Source organism: Saccostrea echinata, unplaced genomic scaffold (genome assembly GCF_033153115.1).
Source record: "Saccostrea echinata isolate AGI-Se365-2 ecotype Australia unplaced genomic scaffold, CSIRO_AGI_Sech_v1 ptg000077l, whole genome shotgun sequence".
Lineage (NCBI taxonomy): Eukaryota > Metazoa > Mollusca > Bivalvia > Ostreida > Ostreidae > Saccostrea > Saccostrea echinata.
Window position 1 is genome coordinate 1,142,501 of NW_026889826.1, and position 21,792 is coordinate 1,164,292.

Here is a 21,792-nt window from a genome sequence, read left to right on the forward strand (position 1 = left end):
TCTCATAAAAAAATAACATAACAATGTAATTTATTCTTGACCCCCCCCCCCCCCCCCCCCAAGAACCACATGCGCTGGTCAATGAAATACATACTAATTAGACACACAGCCCAAGTACATGTATCTATCTGAACGCCTTATTCATCACTCGTCCAAATCTAATTTTTAAAGCTTAATAATTCACCAAAGACAAAACTCTTTTTTTAATTATGAAACAGGCGATGGTGTTTTAAAACAGATGGAGGGAGGGGGCAGAGATAAGAGAATAATTATGTACACATTTGTGTTCTATACAACGATCACTGGCATTAAGGAAAGAATAAAGGACACGCTTATTACAACTACAGGCATCTGCGGATTTAAAGGGGGCTAGGACCTCCTGAAATTAGTGGAGTTATGTTACATAGTAAAGTAAATAAAAGAAAAATGACCTTGCCCCCCCCCCCCCGTGAAGTTAATGGTAAAAGTATACATTAAACGCTTTTTTTGACCCCCCCCCCTCCCCCCGAAAAATATCCTGGATCCGCGCTATCCAAGAGTGCATTTTCTGGAAAATGTGTGATTCCTCCATCATAACAATTTCAATGTTATACTCTGTTGTTTTTCTAGTTTCACAATTTGGCCAAATATGGGGGATGGGGATGCAGAGCTGTACGATATCATGGTTATCCACGCTTTTGGAACCTGTGTATCGAAAATTAGGCTGTGTTCGCCCGTATAAATATCGAATACTGGCCATTCATTTTGATCAGAGTGGTCTTTTAAAAAGTTACTTCACTCATATTTTACCACATTGCTGGTTTTTGAGGTCAATACGACGATTTAGACACCTGAGGAGTACAATATTCACCGAGTCCGAAGGGCGAGGTGAGTATTGTACTTCGAAGGTGGCTAAATCATCGTATTGACTGAAAAAAGCAATAATTGTTTTATTATATGATTCAATGATTAAATGACACACACTATTAAGCAGTCTTACTTGTTCACATCTGCTGAAGTACTAGCCGAACATAATGAAAGAAACGGGCTTAAAAAAAGCAGTTGTATTGTATTACTTTGGAATTTTTTGTTCTAGTTTAGGTGCTATGTAGAAAAAATAAATGTCAGGCACATGTATACGATTGATTTTGAAAAAGGGGGCATTTAAAGGGGGAAAAATGACGACTAACCTGAAAACAAATCTTTGACTAGCCCCCCCCCCCCCCCCCCCATAAAAAAGGAAAAAGGAAAAGAATTATCTCAAATCAAAATTTTGTTTGGTGGGATGTAAAGGTCCATAAACTTTTTCGAGGGGATGGGGGGGGGGCTTTCATTGAATTTTTTTTATCCTTAGAATTTAAATAAAAACTTAACATTCTGAAAAGGTGGGGAGAGGGGCAGGCCTCCTGCAACCCCCCACCCCCGACCTCTTACCCAAGAATCAATGTGCCTTAATGTTATGGTCATATGAGTGGATGTCAGGTGCAAGTGAAATAATTTTCCAAAACTATTTTCATCGATTTGGAATTTCCCTATCTATTTCTGGTCCAATGTAGAATAAATAATTCTTTATATTGACCTGGAAGATCACGTGCAGGTCAATTTAACGTAGTATTTTTCTAACATTGTTGGATCTCAGCCAATCAGAGATGGGAAATATTCAATCATATGATAATTTATGATATACATGTATATGTACCATGTGTACCGCATTATATTTTGTGTTTTCAGTATACCCTTTGTTTTGCTTTTTGTACAGGAATCTTCATAAGAGAATAAACATGAATAAATCAATTCGTTCTTGATAATCAAGGTTAAATATGAACAACATACATGTATATAATGTATATCGGTTTGGTATATTTTATATATTTTCAAGGGATTAAAACTGGTATCATATTTTCTGTTTTCCGTTCCGTTCCGCTTTCCGTTTTTGTACAGAAATCTTCATATGAGAATAAACATGAATAAATCAACTCGTTCTTGATAATCAAGGTTAAATATTAACAACATATATAATGTATATAGTTTTGGTATATTTTATATATTATCAAGGGATCACTGTATATATTATCAAGGTATCATATATTCTGTTTTCCGTTCCGTTCCACTTTCCGTTCTGCGTTTTAGTAATAACCAACGAGGAAGCGTACTTCCTCACTCAGTATATTCTCATTTATAGTCAGAATCATACATAAACATTGTTAGTCACATTGGTTTGTGAAGAATTCAAAATGGTAGATCAATTGCACCCATGTGCGGATCAAGAGGGTAGTAGATCCGGACCCCATTTTGAATTTTCAGTTATCAGGCCCGTAAACGCGGGGGTGGGGCGCCCCCCTCCCCATTTTTTTTCTGAGTATAGTATTTAGCTATAGAAAGTTTACCTTTAGATGCTGTTTGCCTCCCCCCCCCCACTTTTTGTTGCTGCATGTAAGGTTGAGCACCGGCAAATTCCGGGATTTGGGCAGTAAATTGGGGGGGGGGGGGTGTTTTAATATTTTGTTTATTTTTTTTGCTTTGTCAGTTTATTTTGGGAAGGTGGCCCCCACCCCACACACTCAGATGATCTTAACCCCCCTCCCCCGGAAACTCAGCCTCCTTTTAAGTTGTAACTGCATATAAATACTTATACCCTTGCAAGACACTGTGTACACTTGTATGAAATAATGCGAATTGTCAGATAAAGTTACTATACCCAGTAAATAAAAAGATGCCCCCTTCTTTTTTGGGGGGTCGATTTTTTAAAGGATGGACACATCCCAACCCCTTTCCTCCAAAAATTCCTGGTTCTGCATATGGCACCGGTCACATTCTATCGCAAGGGGAAAAAATCCGTAATACCTACAATATTAAACATGCTTTTAATATATTTCCTCTGCCTTTTTTCTTTTATTGAAATATTTTATCTCTGGAGCAAGGTTAGTAAAACAAGATATTTGCTATTATTTTCGAAAGATTGGCAAAGTACGTGTAGTTATAGATGTAATACCATATTTTTCAGATTTAGTTACAATCACTGCATCTTACACATGTACTTGGTGATATTTCTACAAAAGTCAAATCAACTTTATGAATATTTTTTATTTATTTATTTATTTTTGAAACGAAAGTAGGTGGTTGTATTTCTGACATAAAACATAATTTTTCACAGGGGCTTAACCCCTTCATAAATTCCGTATTTAGCATATTTTAAAATTTTTCAACTGACTTATTTTACCTAAATTTAAACAACCTTCACCAAGGAAAACTCAACATTGAAAACGAGTGAACAAAAGATGGAAAGTGAACACTTAGAAGGACAGAAATACCTGTAATATTGGCTGCAATAAAAACTGAAACACTGAAAGATAATTTATTGTGCATTAAAACTAAATTATGCGTGATAGAGTTTCGAAAACTTTTCATTACAAGTCTCTATGTGTATGCCTTTATTAACATTGGATAAATTATTGCCTAACACCGTCTTAAGTATGTTACGAATGAAATTGGAATTCCCGTTACACTTGGATCCACCTACATACTCTCACTCAGTGTAGGGAGTGAATATGACGTCACAGCGGAAGTGACGCCGAGTTGTGTCTGCAGTGGCTGTGTTTAGGACGAAGCTAAGGCAGCAGCTACATTACTTCGTATTTTGCCGTATTTTCAACGCATGTAATCGTATTGTTAACATTTTTTATTTACTACAGCATTTCCTCGGCGATATTGACGCGACAGGTGGGATTTTTCGAATGTAATCTGCAAGGTTAGTGAAAAATTCGAGAACGTTGAAATGACATGCCCAGTGAAATGACTTACGATAGAAATTACGAAAATTACGCATGTTGGTGAGGATTCTTGAATATCTTGAGTGCAAAGACTGCATAATATTCAGAACACGGATGTTGAAATGATTTTGGGACGTTTTTTATTGTTGTAGTGTTGAAGGCTCGAGGGGGTTAGTCATGCCTGGCACAACTAACCCCTATGGTGCGCGTGCGCTAACTAACCCTGCTGAGACTGAACAAACACCGACTAAGCCTTGGTTTTAGGCCAAGTCCACAAAATAAAGTCCAAATAAAAAAGAACACCAGCACAAACAACATTATATAAGAAAAATAAAATTGATAAACACAAAATCATTATAAATTAAAGAGAAAGAATGAATTCAAACATATTATTAGTGGTATTACTGTATAATAACCCAACATTTATTAGAATATTTCTTGTTAGTTGGCTAAGTTAGTTAAGACTAACCCAACATTTATTAGAAAAATTATTGTTAGTTAACTAAGTTAGTTAAGACTAACACAAAAAGAAATGGAAATTCTTGTTAGTTGTCTAAGTTAGTCTGACTAAGGGCTTTTTTCTTGAAAACCCCAAATTCCAATAATCAAAATAATTCCAAATTCAAATAATACACTGTTATATATATATATATTTATATATTTATCTCATGTTTACCCCTTTATCCTGTGGATATGATTCATTGGATAATTTTTTCATATTCCACAGTTAAGTGCAGTTGTGACGTCACAATGGTTTTTGCGTTAGAGTGATGAAGTAAAATAAAGTGGAGTCCTATATAAAACAGTGTAAAACATTGGTTGTGAAGTATTAAACATGGGATAAAAAGAATCTCCCATGATCTGTAGTTGGATATGACTTTTATCAAACTCGTTGTGTGTTTTTATCCCCTCGCCAAGGCTCGGGGATAAAAAACACCACACAACTCGTTGGATAAAAATCATATCCAACTACAAATCATGGGAGATCCTATATATATATATATATATATATATATATATATATATATATATATATATATATATATATATATATATATATATATATATATATATAAGTCAAACCTCATTATCTCGAACTCAATGGGACCGAGAAAAATATTTGAGATATACATGTATGAGGATTCAAGATATCCAGGGTGAAATACTTAAGAGGCAGTCCACCGAAAAACCAGGCAGTATTGTATTAATAGGCGGCACATCGAATGTGAGGAATATTTGATATTTTATTAAAAACAATATCAATGTAGCCCAAAAGGAATAATGTAATTGAAGATTTGTTTGATAATTGCTTATTCAGTAAAATATCCTTGTGTTTTGTGTTTTTGAATGCCCCTATATAAACCATTGAATGTAGGTCAGAAACAAAGAACTGTAATTTCTAATACATTTTTAACAGGACTATAATTCACACTTAACTAAATCTAGAAATATTTCAACTTTTTGTTTAAAAAATAAAATCGGTGGGAAAAACACTTTTGATAGTAGTTTTCTGGCAAAATATAAGGACGTTTTTATGAAATTTTGCGATGCAAGAGTTATCTCCCGTGGCATCGGTAAATCTGCTCAACACCTTTTTATCGGAATCCTAGTGAAATATTTAGAATCGATACACTAAAGAAAATATTCAAACAAAAAACTAAATAATTTATTTTCAAAATATATTTCATTTTCGCCTCCAGGCGTAATATTTAGATTAAAATTGGCACTATTATTCAGGTTGAATCCACGTTTCCATTGATGTATCAGTGACGTCATATACCTGACTAATATTGCGTCACAATGAAATAGTTACAAGTTTCCAGAGAAGTTTGTAAATTCTTTGCGTAAAAGTGTAAAGAAAAAGATTTTTAAAAAAATGATTTCTCTTTTCTGTTTAATTACTCTTCAGAGTGCATTATTCTAAATGTTAAATAATATTTTAATATCAAAATGTATTTTATACACGGGTGGCGTCTCAGCTAGATGACGTTTTGATAAGTAATTTTATACATGTCTGAGAACTAATTTTTTTTAACTGATTTACTAGGATATGCGTAAAAATAATTAATGAAGTGTTTATCATGAACATTTCTTATAAAATTGGGAATCAATGATGAATGTTTTAGATTTACGCAACACTTATTCCAACAAAGTTGAGATGTTTACTTCATGATATTTGTAAAAACTTAAATATATTTATCTATGCAGTCAAATCAAAATAAACAATCCGAAGTACGATTAAAAATGAAAAAAAACCCTGAAAAATAAGTTATAAAAATATATTTATTGAGTTAAACTACTGCTGAACTCCCCACTATAATTTGGCACTAAAACGGAAGATGGTTTAGTGAAATATTTCGTTTTTTTAATATTTTACTTATTTATTTTTTTAATTTGGCGATTGAAACAATCACACACTCACATTTAATATGGAGTTTAAACATGTGACTATGTTGGCCAATTCTAAAATGTTTTCACGTTTTATGAAACCAATTTTTAAAATAATGATGTCATGACCCCCCCCCCCCCCCCCCGCTTTTTGCTTTCGATTTATCGGCTCTTGAATAGTGATACTATATATGAAAGAACTTATTTTCTTATTTATATAAAATCAAATTTTGTAAAAGAGGAAAAGGCTTTACAGATGACAGGTAAGAAAAGCTTGGATAAAGTCAAGACTGTACACATAAAAACATTTCCTGTATTTAGGCAAGTTTAATTTCGCCACTGATAGAATCTACTCTTTAATTCCTGAGGAAATAAAAAAGGAAATTTTATTTGGAAATAAGATAAATAATAAAGCTAGAAAGCTGTCTGCTCTCATTTGTTGCATAATGCATGTACAAATACTTTTTTTTAAATACCGAGTATCTATTAAGTTTTACATGTAATCATGTACGTAAAAGACATTAGTAATTTAAATAATATATAAATTTGAATCTATGGTTACACTCATTTAAAAACAGTTAACTGACTGAAAAGAAATAAAAGACAAGCATATTTTTCTGATAAATTAATTTAGGAAATGTCTCTAAATTTACAGTAAAAACCGATCCCGATCCGATCGAAAAAATGCAAAATTAACAAATTTATCAAACTAAAGGCACCTGCCACCTATATAACATGTTAAAAAAATAAATCAAGTAAGTTTTTACTCATATTACAACAAAAGAGCCAAATTTAACATTACAATTATAGTATTTTTTTCTTTATATAATTCCGGTCGGGATCGGTTTCATTTGGGAAAAAAAAAAAAAAAAAAAAAAAAAAGGGTAAATTTGACCCCTTTTATTTCTTTCAATATAACTGTTCCCACTGATTTTATTGAGTGATTCAAAAGTTTGTACTTTGTATTCATAATAACATAAGAAAAAAAATATGTCCTTGTAATGTATTGGGTTTTATAACGTAATGAAAATTGGATACTGAATTCAAAAAGTTACTTGCTCAACTCAAATTTGGACCATATAATTTTTTCTAAAGAAGTATAAATTGGAGTCTTATTCATTAATAAAATAAAAGATAAGAGTCTATGCTATAAATAATATTCATCGACACATCCAGCTTTTGAGTATCTGTTACATATAAAACAAAATAAAAACGTAGTATTTTTTTTACCCTTATGTTGACCTTTTTGCACTTAAAATTAAGCATTTACCAAAAATAGGACTAGAGGAGCACTAAAAAATTTTTTAATGTTGTCCTGTGTAAACACTTGCTTTAATAAGTCTACATGCAAAAAATAATTAAAATCCATGGCATGCGATGTGCCACCCATTGCCTGGTTTTTCGGTGGACTGCCTCTTAAAGAATAAGGGTTTGGGACTTTAAAATCACTTTGGCATATCCATGGTATTCAAGATATCAGTGTTCGAGGTACAGAAGTTCAACTGTATATGCTGTATACAATATCAAATTTGTCTTAATTTATTTACACCAAATGTATTTTGAAGGTAATGGCTAACCAACAAGAACTATGTAATTTGAATGATGCTATAAATTACAATTGAGAGGAGGGGGAAACCCTCTCCCTTTGGGTCTCAAAACTGCCCCACATGAACTTCTGGATCTGCCACTGCAATGGATCAAGGTTAGAAATATCAAAAATGTTTTTTTTACATCATAATTTGAATTCATTACACACAGCTGCACATAGCCCCCAACGGTGACCATAGGGGCTTGTCTTCCGGATTGTTAAATATAAAATAAATTTTAAAAATTTTGAATCTTCTTTAAATACACTTAAAAGTTGATAAAATAGAGATTCTGACACTTTCAGTCAAGAAAAACCATGTTTAAAAAAGACGTACCACACCTATATACATAAACTCTACAAGGGATGAAAGCTCATGTCTTGGAAAAAATACCCCAACCCACTTCAGGGCCTATTTCTGGACTCTAAAGCATTAATTTATTTCGTTGCCATAGTTCTGTCCCATAGAGTGATGATTTTCCTAAATGTTGATGCATTTGTCAGTCGTCAACACGCGTTTAATCAACAGAAAAGGATACAATTTCTTCAATTTGGGGCTCATTTTTCTAAATCGACCTGGGGAGAACGGAAGTTAACATGGTTGCATGGTAACAACGCAAGGGCGATAATCGTGGTATAACATATAGCGCGCTTATATAGCAAGTGTCCTGTAAATTATGTAACAAATTAGTTATACATTAAATAATATGAGTCTTCCCGGTGCTGCCTTAGCCCCTGAAAACCAAACTTTAGCCAGTATTTATCATTTTCACTGTCTTTTCTTGTCGGTAAACATTTTTTCCGCAAAACTGGAAGTCCTTGGGTGTTACCATTCGCTTTTTGATTACCCTCTGAGTTTTCCCTATACATTGATTATCTGCCCTTGCGAATTTGTAAACTTCTGTCTTTTTGAGGTCGATGAGCTTTTGTCCCTTGTAGAGTTTATATATATATATATATATATATATATATATATATATATATATATATATATATATATATATATATATATATATATATAGGTGTGGTTAAACATGGTTTTTCTTGAAAGAAAGTGTCAGAATCTCTATTTTAACAACTTTTAAGTGTATTTAAAGAAGATTCAAATTTTTTAAAATTCATTTTATATTTAAAATCCGGAAGACAAAACCCTGTGATGGTGACTCTGTCGAACATATTATAAATGTATGTTTAGGCCAGCCGCTCCCCACCATATTTTTTGCACGCCGGTGAAGAAAATATTTATTAAAGAAATCGTATACCAACAACTACGGTGGTTGATATAGTAGTCGAATTATGATGTTTTATTAAATTATTTTTTTACACACCCGGAGCAAGTCCCTGTGGCCTGTGGGGGGCAAGGGCCCTGCGATCTGATGCATGATGGCATGATCATACAACTGACGATATTCGGTAAAACCTAAATATGTTAATCTTTTGTAATGGATACAGATAATCAGGGTGTTTTGTTGAGATATTAATTGTTATGCATTTCCCAACTCAATATATAAATGACTACGATGATAAAAATTAGTCAAATACCGTAAAGTGGTAAACAAATTTTCAATGCAATACAACACCGGATCTCTTCTACGTTAAATAAAGAATAAAATAGTTAGGGTAAACTAAATAATCCCGGAATATCACGTCCATGGTTTTACAGTGAAGAAATGAACGCTACAGGGATGATCCACATTTGTCATTTTTTTTTCTATTTTAGTTATAAGTATCCAGAAAATGCAAGCAAAACGATTTTTTCAAAAGGCTGTATTGGGGGGGGGGGGGGGGGATGGGGTCGAAGTAGAAAAGATGGAACGATTTCTGCACTTATCACCTGCATAAACAGATAAAGGGTTTATGTCTCCCAGTTGATTCGATACTCAAGAACATGCTCTAGGTACGGCCAATTTTTAAAACGAGGCAATTAATTAAGCTATTAACCAACAAGTTGATAAAACAACAGTCTCGTTTGAAGTCATCATTTCGCAAGTTCTATGGTCGATACAATGACCTTATTAGCAAATACCATCTATCATTAGGTCAAATGCTGACTGACTTTTTCATAATAATTGTTAGGCCATTATTTAAACACTGATATTTCTACAGATTTTTCCGATTACCCGATCAAGATAAGGATCACAAGGTGGTTGTGACCGGTCGACAGGGGATGCTTACTCATCCACGACACCTGATCCCTCCTCTGCTGTTTTTGGAGGTCCGTGTTTGCTCTTCTCCCGATTTGTATTGTTTCTATAAATGGATTTTTCCCCTGTATGACTTAGGGGTCCCCTGTGGCTTTCCTTATGTATGACCCTCTTTACAATTTGTGGGGGCCGATGTTTCGTGGGGGGATGGTAAGGGTCTAAAGACATTTGTTTTAGTTCCTTTACAATATAATCTCAGGAGGGTTCGGTCCCCTACCCCCCCCCCCTCCCTCCGAATCTTCCTGCGTTCGTATCTTCGCATACATCTATCAGCTTTATCCCTGAACCATTGTATACCGAGTTACACAGGAGATCAGTATAAGAGATGGTGGCTATGTCAATAAAAGGCATATTGATTAGCGAGGAAAAACTATTCATGTAATCGATGTTTAATCTGTCAGATGTGCACAGGAATTATAGAGTCCATTGATTTCATTTCGTTTAGAAGGTTGAGTTGATTCTGAAAATTACTCATTTATGAACAACTACACCTTATGTTTGCGGGTAGTGAAGGTGAATTTTTATCATTATTCCTTGATTAAAGGACACGAACTACTTGGACAAATTACATTTATAGACAATAAGCCTTGATCTAATTAATTTTCTATAAAGAAGACTATAGTGTACACATTATAAATTACAACTGGTGCTATTTTTTTGTCCACGAGGCTGACCACACAGGCGTATCAATTTCCATCAATTTATTATGCAACTCAAATTTACACAAATTCAATCCGCGAGAGCTTTGTGAATTTATTTGTTTGCTTACATGGATTAAAATTGATTCGTCAGGAGATAGGACCCTCGCATTAATTTCTCCGACATGGAAGTTAAAAAAGCTTGTAGCGTTCTTTTCTTCTGTCAGCTCTGCGTCCCTGGTGAGTTTTATTTTGAGAATTTTTACTCACAATTTGTTACTTCATTTTTGTATTTTTTTTTTTACTTCAAAATAAAATTTTCTTTAAAGATAAACTAAGATAAACGAAAATTTATATTTCCCCTGATGTACCGTTGCCACTGAATAGTTGTACTCTGTTTGGCCCTGATAATTACTGTATGAAACTACGTAAGTATAAAATTTAATACTGCAAGAATTTTCTAGTTGTATTTTCAATATATTTCTCAGATTCCATATTCATATTGAGGCCCCCTTCTCCGCCCCTGACAGCACTTCTCCGACATGTAAATTTATATCGTTATGGCGCATTTTTTTCTTGGATTTAACCGAGATAAGAAATTACATTTTCTTAGAACTTACACAGAAATTAAAAAAAAAAAGATATTTTTAATTAATCTTACAGTATTTAAAGAGTTTAGTACTTCAGTACTTAAGAATTTACAATTTCTAACTTGAACTGCAGATATTTTGATATCATATCCCATGCTCGCGTGATTTGGCTTTCATTTAGAACAAAAGGTGATGATCATTTAATCTATCAAATTAGGACTTGTGTCAGGATGTAAAATATTTTACTTCAAAATTATACTATTTGAAAATTAACACATAAGTTTGCATTTTGAACCTTTGCTGTACTACAAATGTGGAATGCACGATAGAGAAGCATGTAACAGGAGCATCCGGATTTGAATTTTATTTGAATTACATTAATATTTTAAGTTTAATCTTTTATAGACAAACAGTCAAACGTTGTCACATTTTAAATCGTCAAGCTCTGAGGCTTTATTAGTTGCAGAACTGTAGCCCCCCCCTCCCCCCCCCAAAAAAAAAATAAATAAATAAATAAAAAATAAATAAATGAAATAAAAAAATTAAAACAAAAAAATACTGATAGACACGGTCGTCCATCCCAATTTTTTCAGATCATTGATGAGACTTCAGTGGAACTTTGAATATTATCAAACCCTTAGAATTTCAACATGGTAATTTTTTTTATTCAGTTGGATTATCGTACCTCCTGGACGACCTTGTTACCTCGGTATTCCAGACTTACAAGAAGGAGGTGCGGCCGTACTGTGATGACACACAGAATAAATCTGTAGTGGTCACTATAGACCTGGGGGTCCGACAGCTTGTGGATCTGGTAAATCATCTGTTACACTTGTACATCTATGTAATCATCTGTTAAACTCAGAGTTTGTTTAAAAATCTCGACTATTTATTTCAACTGAACATCTACATGTATTCAGTACGGTGTCTTTGTATTGTTTGTCTTTGTTACACTTTGCACTTATCTGGCAAGGAGTTTAGAAGAGTTTTATTATAGTGCTCGCTCCGTAGTTGGAAGACCATGGGTTCGAGCTCTGGTCGCAATAAACCTCTATATAATAATAGGTAGCAACTACTCCTTCGTGCCATTGAAATAAAAGTTTTGGGTCCTTAAACTGTTGAAAACCGAGGTATCGTGTCTCAGCAGGCATTAGCACTCTAAACAGACCTAATTTTTTACTCAAAGATCCTATGTGCCGAGTAAGGGTCTAAATTTGGAGCCCTTATTCGGTATTTGCATGTCTCATCTGAGTGAAAAACATTTTGGAAAGGTTTTTAAAACAATATAAAATCGATCAATCTACAAGTGCTCGGGGGGTGTCAGCTCAAGCTATGACATAATTATGTATTTTGAAAATCCTCTTTTGCTGGTGTGGGGTTGGGGTCGACCAAATACGCTTTGATTTAATGTGTAAACAGACGCAGGATGTCAAAAGTATCATCAAATATTTTTAATTACCAATATGTACATGTCAACAAAGTCAAAGTGTTAGTTTTTATTAATTCTTAGTGATAAAAAAATATGATGAGGAAGAAAATTTATATTAAAATGTTTCATGTTTCAGAATGAACCCAAACAGACCATTGATGTGACGGCCTGGATGAGGGTGGTAATGCTTTACTTTAATCATTATCTTGTGTATACAGTCATACAATGTCTCCATTTTACCTGTGAAATTAATTATCTACAAACTTCAGAATTCTGACAAAATTAACGAGGAATCCCACGCTCGCCGTAAGATAGAATCAACATGTCGGTGTATTTATTAAGTTGTCATTCAGTGAAAAGTGCAGCTAACATTGAGTTCATTTCAGGACTGGATTGACTGTAGATTAAGATGGAATAAGTCCCACTATAACGGAATCGACAGGCTTGCTGTACCACAGGACAAAATTTGGATCCCTGATCTTACACTTTATGACACGTATGGTATCAGGAGAGAGAGAGAGAGAATAATTTATTCGAGAACGCTCCCTTACCTATTCACCGCTGTCACATGTATCATTCTTATAAACTTATAAATATAAACAGAAACACTATTATATAACTTATATACCTATGTACTTACAAAAAGCAAAGAAATCTATCAGACCAGGGCCCAGGATCAGGAAATAATTTATTCAGAAATGCTTACATTGCGCCGAAATGATATAGTTCTAAAAATAAATATGTTTATAGGAATTCCTCAGGCACGTAGAAGCAATTTCAGGTTAGGGTGAGCAACCTAACAAAGTTAGTTTTCTTTTTTTTTTGGGGGGGGGGGCTACCTTACGAATATTCCTAACAAAAAAAGTCATCGGGCGTAATTATTGAGGGTGCACAACTGTAACTTATCTTCATTTCCTATATATATTTATTGTATTTAATGAACTGTATATACTTGCAAAATTATTGGGAGGGGACACGACTCCCACCCCGGTTCCTACGGGCCTGTGAGTAGGCAGACTGCTGTTATTATGCACATTTTAAGCTTTGTTTTATAGCTACAACCATTTTACAGATTATTGAAATTTTTACGGAAGTCCAGGTTTATTTCATGATCCTAGGCCAAAAGACAGAAGCAAAGTACACAAGCATACGCATAAAAATATTTCTATGATATTTCTTTTGATCTAATATTAGAACTGATGTGAAGGGACTCCCGGGGATGAAGGATTATCGAGCCATCGTGCACAGTGATGGCCGAGTACAATATCAGTTTCCCTCCAGTGTCCGGACGTCTTGTGCCATCGACGTTTATCACTTTCCGTTTGATACCCAGGAATGTCGTCTTGTGTTTGGGTCGTGGATCTACACTGGGGCAGAGGTGCACATCGTCAACAAGAGTTCGACCCTAGATATGTCTAGTTACGTCAACAACACGGAATGGGACGTCACGAGAGCGGACGCCACCAGTGTCGTCACGTACTACAGTGACGTTTCCTACCCAACAATGGAGTGTATATTGGGATTGCGGAGAAAACCTTTATTTTACGTCATGAACCTGCTATTTCCGTGCTTTTTGGTGTCCTTTACGGCTGGTCTTGGTTTTATCCTGCCCCCTGAGGCTGGGGAGAAGGTCAATCTGGAGATCACTGTCCTTCTGTCCCTGGCTGTTTTTCAGCTGGTCATCGTAAACATGATTCCCGCGTCTGGAGAAAACCCTCCTTTATTAGGTTTGTTTTCCGTGGATTCTTAAGATATATCTTTTTTACTCCTGTTTTCTCCCAACTCATTTATGAAGATTTCGACCTCGCATACTGTAAATTAGTCATTAGGCGTTATGCAACCTAAAATCAAAGTTGTGTTTCATTTATTGAATTAGCTCAATTTTTCAAAGTTTGAATGTCCAGAGACTGAAAGAAAAAAACTGTTGACAGCAAATTAAATTCATGTATTACTAATAATGACTCGGAGAAATTGTGAAAGAGATTTTCCTTGCAGTAATCATCCCTCTCTTCCTTTCCAGCAATTTACTTCCTTGTTTCGATGATCTTGGTTGGTTTGTCCTGTCTGATGACTGTACTGGTTCTCAACATACATTACAAGAACAGCGGTCACGTGTCCTCAAGAGTCAGGAAATACGTCATCAAGCCACTGCAGACGATAGCTTGTGTGTATGCACAATATGACCACGACAAAAATGTAATTTTAATACAGTAACTTATGAATTCTTGAATGTTCAAAGATAAAGTGACATTTAAATAATGACATTTTAGTTACACAAAATCCGCATATACCGCAGTAATTACTGTATATTTTAATGAAATTTGTGTATTTTTCATACATGTATAAAAAGAAACTGATAATTCAAGCTTTACTGCGTCAAAAGGCTTTATTTTTTTCAATTTTGTTTTTTTATTTTCATTTTGGTAGATGCAGCATGCAATGGTATTCAAAAGGTGATCAATTTCTTTGCAGGAAATGTACTTGTAAATAACACACATACATTAATCACTCACTGGTAAGAAACAATATTGTATAATCTATATGGTCTATTTTTTCAGGATAATTTGTACATCGAACGTTATAAAAGAAAAGGAAACATTTTCCATTTTCCTCACCAAGAAGAAAGTAAGCATCGTCAATATATTGACAATGAAAGCCAAAAACAACAGAAACCGCTCATTGTGGGGTTTGAGGGACAATTACTAGAAATATTGAGGGAGATTAAAGAATGTAGTGCCTCAATCCTGGCCAACCAGGAGAGGGAACCAAACAGTGTTGACTGGTCCTCAGTTGCCGTGGCCTTAGACAGGGTTTTCTTCGTAATATACCTGTTGTTCAGTATTGTTGTGTCTTTTTCCATCATGTTAGAGGCAGCATTGGGAAAATAAATGATGTCGACTGTGCAATAATCATACTGGAAATTTTGAGAGAGAATTAAGAGAGAAAATGCGCCACAAAAAGAGAGTTTTCATTGCATCATAGGATAACCAGTACCTTAATAATGTGAACAATGGTGAATGACTGGAAAAAAAGTGATCAAATAAATGTATTTAAAACTTTTTCAGTTTTTCTATTAAGCTAGTGCATTTTACCTGCAACAACAATATCATGTTGGTGGTTTCTAACTTAGTTTTTATATTAATCGTGTTTGCACTTTGGCGTTAACTTAACTGTACATTTAGTTGGTAGTGTATTCATTTTCCTTACACAAATTTTGGTATAAACAATCATTTCATATTAATTGTCCTGGGGCCCGTTTTATAAAAGAACTTACGACTAAGAACAAAATTTTTACATGCTTGTAACTTTTCAATTTACATTAGAGAGGTTGAGATTTCATACAGTCATGTACGGGTACGTGTGCACAAACTTTGACGTTCACGTACACGTTTTTTGTAATTTGTCTGTTGAGATTTTAATGACGTGTAACTCGAACGTGTAGACTGCAATCGATGTCTCTGTTTCAACTATCTAGTAGTTTTGTGACATTAGTTTGACTTCAGTTAGTGAACAAAACATGGTTAAAATAAGTGTTCATGAAACTTAACATCCTAAATAATGAACAGCAATAACAGTTCCACACATAAATTGACTAGTTTTTATTGAAAAAGCTACAAGTTTACACCTACGTGTAGATGCCTTTTTACAAGTTGTAGGAACGTGTAAGAAAACTTATCAACTCCAAAACTGATGACGTAATACGCGAGAAATTTAGGGAATTCCCCTACTAGACGTACCCATACACGTACACGTATGAAATCTCAACCTCTCTATTATATAGAAAATGATTTTAATCTTTTTAAAAGGAATGTAGTAAAATATTTTTACACCAGCAATTTTAAACAGAATCATTAACTTTGAAAAATTTTGCAAACAATTTAATTTTTTTTTCTTAGTCGTAAGTTCTTTTGTAAAAAGGGCCCCTGTTTTTAGTTTTTGTTTTTTTGTAAAATATATCATATTTACATTAGTTGTTTCAAAATGACAGAATGTTATTGATGGAGGGGTTAAGTAATATTATTATGTACGGTGAATATCTTGTCAATATTTAACTCCATTGTCTATTTCGTCCTTCGTTTAAGTAAAATCGATCACAGATGCAGTGTTAATTAGCCTACTAGGTCAATGTTGTAACATCAGTGTTCAAAGAAATAAATGTTAGGTAACAGGGTTACACGTGGTAACATTACACTCTATAGATATTCAATATTTAATTTGTTCCTAGAAGTTGAACTGTCATTCATACACGTCTGGTCTCATCACAACTTGAAACGATTTCAGTAAAATAAGTAGCTAGGAGAATGTATGGTGATCTCTCCATTTGTTAAACTTTTTTTTTTTAATCTTTGTGCTTATAATTTAAAATGATGGGGCCTAAAATATAGGAACAAACATCTTGTTAAGCGATCAAAGTTAAACTGCCAATGTATTTTGCAATAAATGTTTCAAATTTTGCTGCACAGAGTTTTTTTTATTGAGTATGAACATGATGAAAACCATTAAATTATAACGAATAAAAAGTTGAATCTATTCAATGTGGCACCTTTCGTAGACACCCGCCCTACGTATTATTTTTATGAATAATAATTTCAGCAATGTAACTTTCAACATATGTGATTTTGATGATCCATTTTCAAAGCCCACTTAATTTAAAACCCACTTAATTTAAAGTAAATATTCAGTCTTTTTGAAATTCCCCGCTAGTAGGTGTTCTTGTGGGTTGCAAATCCATCATCTATCCGATTAAAAAATTGAGTAAAATTTCAAGAAAAATACGTATTACATTAATTTTCTCGTAAATTTCTTAAAATCACTAAATTGAGAGGTGTACCATTTTAAATAAAAAAATTATAACATTGGTTGCTCCTACCTACTGTTTGTTTGGCAGTCTCAGCCATCGTATCGTTATAAAAATGATAAATAAAATCATTTTAAATTAATATGCAAAAATATCGCTAGTTGTGGCTCAACAAAAACAATTAAAATATCCACAGTGATATGCATTGTGCTTTAAAAGAACTGTCTTACTTTTCAAATTCGTTAACATGATTGCAAATCCATAAAAACATTTTCTATGGTTAACTATAGTTTACTATAAACTATGAAACTTTACTCTAGAACTTTTTTGAAGATTTATAGCCTTAATATTTCATAAATTACATACCAATGATGTAAATCTTTAAAATAATATTGAAATATACAAGTAATATTTCTGTTTACTATAAGAAAAATGCTTCAAGAGATTAAAAAAAATGTATATAACGATCTGAAATTCCTAGTAAAAATACTCTGATTAACTATAGTAAATACTTTGATTTACTATAGTAAAAACTAGTTATGCTTTACTACTGTTAACTTTACTATCAAATGATTCACTATTATACATGTAATAGTAAACCAGTGTTTTTACTGTAGTTAATAAAATTATAGTTTACTGTATTATTTTCTTGTTAAGGATTATTCATAATTTCTGATTTAAGACAACATGAAAAGAAATCCAAGCAGCGCCACCCTTACAAAAATACCATATTAATCTATAGTTATCTATATGTATACTGAAAACTTGAACATAGTTTACACTTTGGTGTTTTTATAACAGTTTTTACATGTACATGTATGAGGTGGCTATTCTACGAACCTGATTTGAAGCACTTACACTCCATGACATTAATTTGTATACTGTGAATTACTAATGTCCCATACTAAAAAAAACATAATATCATTGGGTCCTCAATTAACTACAACAAAATTCATTATTAAAAAATAACATATTGAAATGAGGGACAAACTTTTTTTTGTTAGAGAAATATCTTGTTAGTATCATTCGTTGAAAAATATTAATTTTCAAAAAAGAATATAATGATAGATTAAAAGTATGCTAGATTTCAAAGATTTTTTTTCAAAGTTTTTAGGTAAAAGCTTCTCTCTGCCCCCCCCCCCCCCGCCACACACACAGAGGATACATATAACAAACACAATGAAATTGTTTCGTGATAAAATAGCAAAATTAAAAGGAATTGAATAGAGTTGTGTCCAGCAAGTCATAATTGAACAGTTTTGTATCATTCTTAAAAATCAATCCTAGCCTCAAGAATTAAATGGGAAATTCAGGGGAAAAAACAAATGAAAATCAAATTCTTCACTACTGATTTGTGTGCCCCCTCCCCACCCGTTGGCTTGGGTGTCAAAATACCAAGATGCACGATAGATGACTCTTAGTGGGATCCTTTCAATAAAGAATTATCAACTTAATCCATTCCTGTCAATTTTTATTCTGACGATATGTTGAAAATTGTATGCATTTTATTTACTAAAATATATAGGGCTGGGCCACAATAGAAAATCAAACTTTTACATGAAATACGTTGGAGATAACGAACCGTATTCGAGCTCAAAGTCCATTAAACATTACAAAATAGGAGCAGAGCAAACACGGACCTCTAAGACATCAGAGGTGGGATCAGGTGCCATGGAGGAGTGAGCATCCCCTGCCGACCGGTCACACCCGCCGTATGCTCCTTGTCATGATCGGGAAATAACGGAAATTCTGTCGACAAATCAGTGTGTAGATAATGGCCTAACAAATAGTATGAAAAAACTCAGTCAGCATTTGACTTAATGAGAGATTGTATTTGCTGACAAGGTCATTGTATCGACCATAGAACTTACGAAATGATGACTTTAAACGTTCCTTTAAATTTTTTAGTATCCACATCTGATTTACACCACTTCTCGAATATACTGTTGCACCTGTTGTATAAAAATATACATGTATAGGAGAAAATCTGTAAAACTCTTTTTAAAGCCATGATTAGTCATACAAATATAGAAGTATCCCCTCCAGGGATAGAATGACACCACTTATAAATTTAAACTGTTCAATAATGAATTGATTTCTGCTTTTCTTTAACCAAAGTGCTCAGGTGAGGGATGTGGCCCATGGGCCTTTTGTTGATTAATAAAAGAAAGTTTTAGAAAAATCTGCATTTGTGGTGTGGCAGATTTATTTTCAATTAAATTAGGAACAATCCCTATGCACTTCCCTGCGTCCTCGTGGAGACATTCTGTACATAAATTGTTTTAAATCTCGGTCGAAATACATGTAGATGATATGACAATTAAAAGTTGTTGGTTTTTCTTCTGTAATTTACTCATGACAAAGGAATGGTATCACTTTTTTATGGTGTACATGTGGAAATACATTGACAAAAACTAAACATCCGCATATAATTAATTAAGTCGGTAAATATTTATCCTAATATTTACTACACATGCCTGTTTAAACCCTCCCGTAACCTCTAAAACATTAGTTGTTCTTGAAGACAATCCCCTGTCTGTCGTTTGATTGGTGGAATTAATTAAACTTTTCACAGAGTGGACGCATAAATTTATTTAGTGGATTATTTGCACTGACCTATTTTCATCTTAGGAAGGAATGGGGATTTTTGAATTACGCAAGGTGGCCACAGAACCGGTGTAACGATGAACATGCAATTCATGCATAACCCATTTATGCAAATTAATCAAATGACTTGGACACAGTATAAATAGAGAAAAGAAAAACAGAAATTGTTATTCCTATATAAGAAGATGAAGATGATATACATTGCATTGATTGCTTGTATTCTTTTTTCAAGTGAGATTTTTTTCCATTAAATTAATTATCAAACTTTTTATTTAATTTCATTAATCTATATAGCTGCTAAAGAATTTAATTATTGTAGTTTAAGAATGTACAATCACATATTTTTGATATCTAAGCCCTAAATCTTACCTGTTTATAGGTTTACAAATGTATTCCTCCCAACCACTGTTACCGAAGGACCTTAAGAACCGAGAGAATTTCCGGTGCCCTGATATAAACAGTCCCTATTGTACCCTGGACGGGACCAAGAGATACAAGAACGCATGCGAGGCCTGGAAAGCGTAGGTTTATTATAACTTTATCTAATACTTTTAAGGACTTCTTTGCACTGTATGAGAAGTGTGATCTACCTTAGATCTAAATAAAACAAGAAAACATTGATGTAACCATCAATCGCCCGCGAAATAAATAAAGTAAACAATGGAAATGAGTCTTGATCATCGAACCACTTCGATATGTGTGAAAAAGGCATGTGTCTAAATGATGGAGACGATAGTCGAGAATATGTTGAAAACTTGTAGTCGGATGAAAATCGAACAAAAACGATACCCTTTTAAACTTTATCAATTCCTCAAGTAAATGTTGGCTGCATAAAATATAATTTGAAACCAGACACATGCATCACCTATTTTCAAAAATGTCTTTCACTTTAAGAATATAAAACACGAACTGTGTAAAGTACATTTTTACGTTTTTATGCGATAAGTAAAATTCGATGTTCTAAAAAAAGGGACCTGTCGTTTTTTCGATAGTAAATGATAAGCAACTTTATATATTAAATATGAAAAACATATATATTTTTACAGATTCACTTTATGGAAGTAAATATATTGTGTTTCTCGTAATTTATAGAGGGAAAGAATATTCTGATTAACAATCTTTTTAATGTTTAGAAAACCTTTCATTCTGAATACTTCTCCCACCTCAGTCCCCATATACCTATGTATAGAGCAGCCCGGTCCTCCGGGCTGCAATAACGTTCCTTACTAAATTTTTTATCAATTTGATTAAGCCTTCTTTACATTTTATTCGACGAAAATAAATTAGTAGAATACTAATATTTGAATTGCATATCCCATTTCCTTTTAAGCAATAGTGGTTTCTTCTTGTCAATGAACCTTTTTCTGGGAATAATTGTTAAACATGAAATAAATGTAAATAAACTCAGTTTTTACACCTGTATAGATACTTCACAATTTTCTCAATGTCCAGACAATTTTTTTTCTTATCAGTAAATGGTTCTTTATAAGTATTTCAATTCATTAAATTTATTCTAATGATTTACGCAGCATTTTCGTCCCAGACACTTTCGGGAAAAAATGCATTCATTTTGAATTCAAAATAATTTAAAATATCTCCGAGTAAAACGTCCCTATAGCAAATAGAAAAAAAGGTTTAAATATAGTCCAGGGGCTAGCAGGTCGACAGGTATTTCCTCAAAACAAGTGCTGAAAAAACTTCCCTTGCTTTGGATGACGTATATACGTATTTACATGAGTGACGATTCTGTTCTTTTCAATGTATTTTCTGGAGAAAGTTCATACTCCTCTAATTAATAAATAAT

General features: G+C 33.4%; 2 protein-coding genes across 2 annotated transcripts in view; one reads left to right on the forward strand and one right to left on the reverse strand.

Moving 5' to 3' along the window:
- The window catches only part of LOC133176635 (general transcription factor IIE subunit 1-like), a 19,195-nt gene extending 9,907 nt beyond the window's left edge, over window positions 1-9,288 (reverse strand). The window contains exon 1 of the mRNA XM_061311737.1: window positions 9,265-9,288. The gene's annotated coding sequence lies outside the window, so the exon portion shown is untranslated. The remainder of the gene's footprint in view (window positions 1-9,264) is intronic.
- A 1,461-nt stretch (window positions 9,289-10,749) lies between these two features.
- Window positions 10,750-15,602, forward strand: LOC133176613 (neuronal acetylcholine receptor subunit alpha-10-like). Its single transcript, XM_061311722.1, has 7 exons — window positions 10,750-10,804; window positions 11,826-11,968; window positions 12,720-12,764; window positions 12,970-13,079; window positions 13,778-14,310; window positions 14,604-14,779; window positions 15,142-15,602. Exons 1-7 carry the CDS (start codon window positions 10,750-10,752, stop codon window positions 15,469-15,471), a joined length of 1,392 nt encoding a protein of 463 aa, XP_061167706.1. The 3' UTR covers window positions 15,472-15,602.
- The last annotated feature ends 6,190 nt before the right edge of the window (window positions 15,603-21,792 follow it).